Source organism: Hipposideros armiger, unplaced genomic scaffold (genome assembly GCF_001890085.2).
Source record: "Hipposideros armiger isolate ML-2016 unplaced genomic scaffold, ASM189008v1 scaffold_6, whole genome shotgun sequence".
Taxonomy (NCBI): Eukaryota; Metazoa; Chordata; class Mammalia; order Chiroptera; family Hipposideridae; genus Hipposideros; species Hipposideros armiger.
Window position 1 is genome coordinate 6,791,073 of NW_017731356.1, and position 5,495 is coordinate 6,796,567.

The window sequence follows — 5,495 nt, forward strand, 5'->3', positions numbered from 1 at the left end:
TCCCACTGTAAGCTCTTTTGAGGGCAGAGACCAGGTCTTGTATCCTGCATCTCCCCTACATCTAATACCTAACTAGGTTCTCTGCACAAACTAGGTACTCAGATACATGTTTATTAAATAAATAAAGCAAAGCAAGTGGCCGAATTTACTTCTATTAACTCAGGTGGGTGAACCATGATGATAACATTAGAGAGACATGAAAACTGAGATCCAGCTTCCATTTATGAAATGGGCTTTTACAAGACACTGGATGTGAAAATTGCTCAATTGCAAAGGAATAAAATGGAATACAATAAAATAACATTACTACGCCATCGAATAATCTTTCCATGATTATTCAGCAGGAACTGGCTTTTAGCAACAATGCAGCATAGTTTTATTATTGTAAACATTGATTTTTATTGCAAGGCTATTAGATGGTGAGATCCGTGAGGGCAAGAACTGCACATCAGTCATCTTTGCAGCCCAGTGGCCAACGTGGTTTGTGGCATAAAGGAGGCACTCTTCCTGACAGGCAGGAAGAGGGTGGGGGAGGGAGAGGAGGAAGAGGAGAAGGAGGGAAAGGAGGGAGGAAGGAAAGGGGAGGGAAAGATAGACAAGCAAACTATGGGTATAGAAGAATGGGCCAAATCTTTATTTACTTTATAAATGTGATACGAAAATGTCTTTAAATACAATTCCAGTCAGTGGTGCAAATTAAAACATTGAGGGAACCGCAGGATTTATTTTGAAAAACCAGGAAGGGCCTGAATTCTAATTCTAATCTTGCCATTCACCAACTCCCGTCTTGAAGGAGTCAATTAACCTCACGGTGAATCCGTTTTCTCATCTGTAATATGGGGTGGTATCGCCTGCCCTGTTGTCCCAAATGAAATGAGTTGGGTGAAAGGGCTGACCCGCAGTCCAGGGCTCTATACACTGAGGGGTTACTGTGTCTGAGGGAGGGTCACTGCACAAAATGCTGGGACTTTGGGGACAGAATTTAATTACGCTTCCTCCTCCAAAGAGTTCCCCTTTCTCTTCCTTGATAGTTGATGAGTTTCTCACAATCTCCCTCAAGCTTTTGTTCCACAAAGCACAGTTTGGACAGTTCTGGGGTAGGCAGGCAATGAGTGTGGTCAGTTTCCTCATCCACAGGGGTGGGTCTAGGCTTTTCCCTAAGGGTCCTCTCAACTCTGACTTGAAAAGTACTCCTCTTCCAGTCCAGCCTAAGGGCTGGCCTAGGGTGACCATCTCATTCAGATTTATTTTCTTGGCTTTGGCACAGGAAGTCCCGCCTCCCAACACACCCGATGGCCTCGTGGGCAGCTCAGCTTACCCGCAGAACATGAGAATGTTGTACAAGGCGGGGTCGTCCGGGAAGGGCGCCATCTGCTGGAGACACAGCTGCTCACAGCCGCCATTGAAGCCATCTGAGCAGTCCACCCCAATGTGGCGGTCATAGCAGCCCGAGCTGTCCTTCATGGGGCTGAGTCCAGATGGGCACTGGCGTAAACAGAAAGCATCCACACAGATGGGTGAATTGGGGGACTGGGTTCTCTGGAAAGCTGGAGCGCAGCCACGAACGCCTGTTTTTAGCACTTAGCCTTGAAACCATTAACATTGGCAAATAATGCACAAATCTCTCACTATGCTGGACTTCCTTTAAAAGCCAGTGACCTTTTTGACTTCTAGCTTCTCCTCTCTGGGCATAGATCACACATATTCGCATTAAAGCCAATTCCTCCAAATAGGCTAGATGGGAGCGTTGTAGCAAGATGGAGGGACGTGTGCTGGCCTCCCAACTGAGCCTCAGACTGGCAGAAGAATGCAAGGACCGGGCCAGAATGAAAACGCATTAGCAGAGATTCCTGTGGGCGAGGGAAAGGGAGTGTTGCTGTTTAGACTTAGTATCGATAGGACTTTTTTTTTTTTTAATGTCCAAAGCACTTCGTCAAAATTGGTTCAGACACCAACCAGTGTTAGAGGGAACTCACGGAGCCAGGGCTTCCAGGCGGAAGGAGAAAGTAGGCTTTCTCTGCGACCTTGGAGGGAGGTTTGACTGCTTTCCTAGTGGGAGCGGCCATACTCATGACCTTCCCGCCTCAAGTACGCCCTGTGGAAGATGCACAGACATCAGCACCCACAGGCCCCGCACTTGGGTTTGGGCTTTATCCCAGTGCCCTGGGCACTCTTAATGTGAAACAGTGAGCTTTCCTGCACTGCCAAGTCCTCAGCAAACTCTCCAAGAATGAGTATCGCAAAGGGAAGGCATGCCAATCAGAATCTGGGGCAGACACAGGGGCTTGGTGAGCAGTGGGAGAGCTCCCATGGCACCCATCACACACCTGGCAGCATCTGCCTCTATCACCTTACTCATTTAACCCTGGCCACATGCCCCTGAGGTGAGCAGTGTGATCACCCCATTTTAGGAAGAAGCCACAGCACAGAGAGCTTACTTTCCTGGTCACACTGCTGGTCACGGCAGGACCACACCTGAGACCTGGCAGGCTGGGGATGGAATCCATGACGTGGTTGCTCAGCTCAGCTTACACCGAGATCAACCTCTCACAGGACAGCCGCTGTTTACCAAACACTTACTAGGAGCTGGGTGCTATGCTGCTTGCGTTAAAAGTATTTCATCTCCCAGCACCCTATAGTGTCCTCATTTAATAAATGGGGAAACCACTAACATTGCCAATTAATGCACAGACTTCTCACGGCACTGCACTCCATCGGAAAGTCAGTGACTGCTTTTTGCGGTCCTGCTGCTTCTGTCTGTGCAACAGATCCTGCACATTTGCATTGCAGCTGATTCTTTCCAACAGGCTGGGAAGGGGAAAATAACTTGCCCAGGGTCAAGCGGTGCGTATGGGGCAGAGCTGGGGTCTGTCTAGATCTGACCTGCTTTGAATGGCTGTGCTATACCATACTATTAGCTACTAACGCACTTCTCCAAACCCAAACCCAACTTTTGGAGCTCGGGGGAACTGTGTTACACACCTGTCCTCCTAGCTGCCTCTTTCTCTCGCCACAAAGCACCTTGGTCTAGTAGCCGGGCTGCTGCAGGTATGCCTCTGAAAACCCACCTCTCCTCCCTTCTCACTTCCCCGTGGAAGATCACAGCAGGATGCGCAGTGTTTGCTGACACTAATTCTGCAATTTCCCAAACAAATGGCCCCCCTGTGGGCCTGCCAGGCTCCCAGCTTGGTCCACCTCCTTCCCCTCCATGAAGCCAGCTGGAGTGCTGGAAGGTGACAGCATTGAAAGAGGCTTCCAAGGGCTGTTTCGTGCTGGGCAAACCCAGATGTTCCAGATGATGGTAAACAAGCAAATGAGGCAGCTGAGGATTGCACCTCACAGTCGTTAGTCCCTCGCCCATCCACTTCCTCGGCCACCCAGCTGTTAGGCCACATGTGCCACCAGAAGGGAGCTGGCCTCACCACAGGCTGCCCAGGCATGGATGTGGGTACTGAAACACAGAGATTTGATGGGAATTAAATGGGCTGCTCTGGTTACCAAGAGTTCCTTTTCTTTTTCTTTTTTCCTTCTCTAAAGCTTGAGAAACATCAAACTAGAAACAAAGCCAGTCCTCCTGTTATCCCCACTTCATGTGGTTTCAACCTGTCACCAGCCAGCTATCTCAGGCACCAGCTAGGACTCCCCATCTTGCCAACCACCTGCTTTTTTTTTTTTCCAAAGTGCCCAATCAAACATGAGTTTTAACAAAGATTTCACCAAATGAAATTAGAGTAGGCTTTGTTCCAGAATTCCAAAATCTGTCATGTCCATATCTTGCCTGGCCCTGAGGTCTAGATGACGCTGGTGTCCCAAACTAGGCCACCTGATATTTACACTTTCTTAGGAGATTTGGAGAGAAGACAGACTTGGCTGCCTTGGATTTTGTCTTTCTTTTTTTTTTTTTTTGTAAGCAAAGCTAAACATAATTAACAGCTATCAGGAATTAAGCAATTCTATGTACAGGACAATCTACATATATTATCTTCAATCCGGACAACACAGGGAGACTTTTTTTCTGCCATTTTACAGAGAGCAANTGGGAAACTCGAGAAGTTATTCCATCAATGAACTATGCAGTCAACTCAACCCAACAGATTGGGAGGCAACGCCTTTGGGAGAGTGTTGGATGGCTGAAGACTACGAATATCCCAATTTGATTTTTGTCCCCTTTATAATTCAGCTTCTGAAGCCTATAAACCAAGTCTCCTTCTATAACGTGATCACACTGAACCTCTCACCTATCCTTTGCAGATAAATGCTTCATGGCCGTGGAGTGCGTCCTCCTCTAAGAGTATGACTTCCCAGATAGGTCAGGGTAGGAAGCACTGATGATAAGCTTGCAAACGAGTTAACACATTTAAATCCAAAATATTCTAGAGGCTTCCTCCAAAGCCACCGACATGACCAGACCCTGCCTTGGCTTGCAGGGTAATTAGCCAAAAGTGACACTGTGCTTAAGAAATTAATAACCTTCTAATCTAGTCCTGTGACAAGTCAACTGAGAAATTAGAAAGATCAATCATCTTCCAGCTGTGTTCTGTTTGAATGTATCCAAACACGAGAGCAACCCATATTAACTCCCTCTCCAAGTGACTAAATCAACACTAGGCTGTGGGCTGTGAGCACCTCCTGGGCGTCCTCCCCATGCAGCATGTACAATTACTCTAATGGAAGAATCATCCTGATGTTGGTAAATATGGGTCAATGACCCAGAAGTCATTAATTGACCTTATTTGTAGTTACATTGAGAAGAATACCATTTGTAAGTTCAAATGAGAGCTACTATGATAAAGCCATCATTTAAAAAGCATACTGATTGGATTTGGGTATGTTCTTAGCAAGATACAAGATTTAGAATTTATAAATATTTCATGGCATTAAAACATACGTTATGATTCCCTATGGTCATTGTTGAAGAAAGATAAAGACTCTGTTCTATATAGAGGAATACATAATCATAGTTTTCAGTGGCAAGAATCAGCGCCGTGTTGGCAATGACGCTGCCCTTTACTGGGTGACCTTGGGTCAGCTGATTAAACTCTCTGAGCTTCAGTTTCCACATCTGTAAATGGGAGAAAGCAGTGGCTGCTTCACTGGGTTGTTGAGAAGGTTAAGTGAGATAATGAACTTAAAGAACGTACGTTGTGCCTAGCATGTAGCAGGCAGTCATCAAACGTTTCTATCACTACGAGCAGAGGTACAAATGAGGCTCATGTTAACACAACTTGAACTGTCTGTTCTCTCCATTTACCAATTACATATTTGTGTAAACATGTGTAAGCAGAGCTCTTTCATGATAAATGCTTGTGATTTGGTCTTTATATAAGAACCTCAAATCCAGGACTTCTTTTGTCAGGCTCCACACAGTGGCTTGGAGAGAGCTAATTACACGTTTACTGAATTCTGATTGAAATAGGAAATAAGTCCAGTTAAGGGTCTAGTTCCTTAATCCAGGCAACAGGTGTGACTCGAGACCCACAAAGGACACTATGACA

At 46.2% G+C, this 5,495-nt stretch overlaps 1 protein-coding gene across 1 annotated transcript in view; it reads right to left on the reverse strand.

Annotated features, from left to right (window-relative positions):
* Window positions 1-5,495, reverse strand: part of ASTN1 (astrotactin 1) — a 322,407-nt gene that overhangs the window by 96,346 nt on the left and 220,566 nt on the right. Inside the window, exon 12 of the mRNA XM_019646368.1 lies at window positions 1,319-1,485. Coding sequence (XP_019501913.1) covers window positions 1,319-1,485 — 167 coding nt within the window. The remainder of the gene's footprint in view (window positions 1-1,318; window positions 1,486-5,495) is intronic.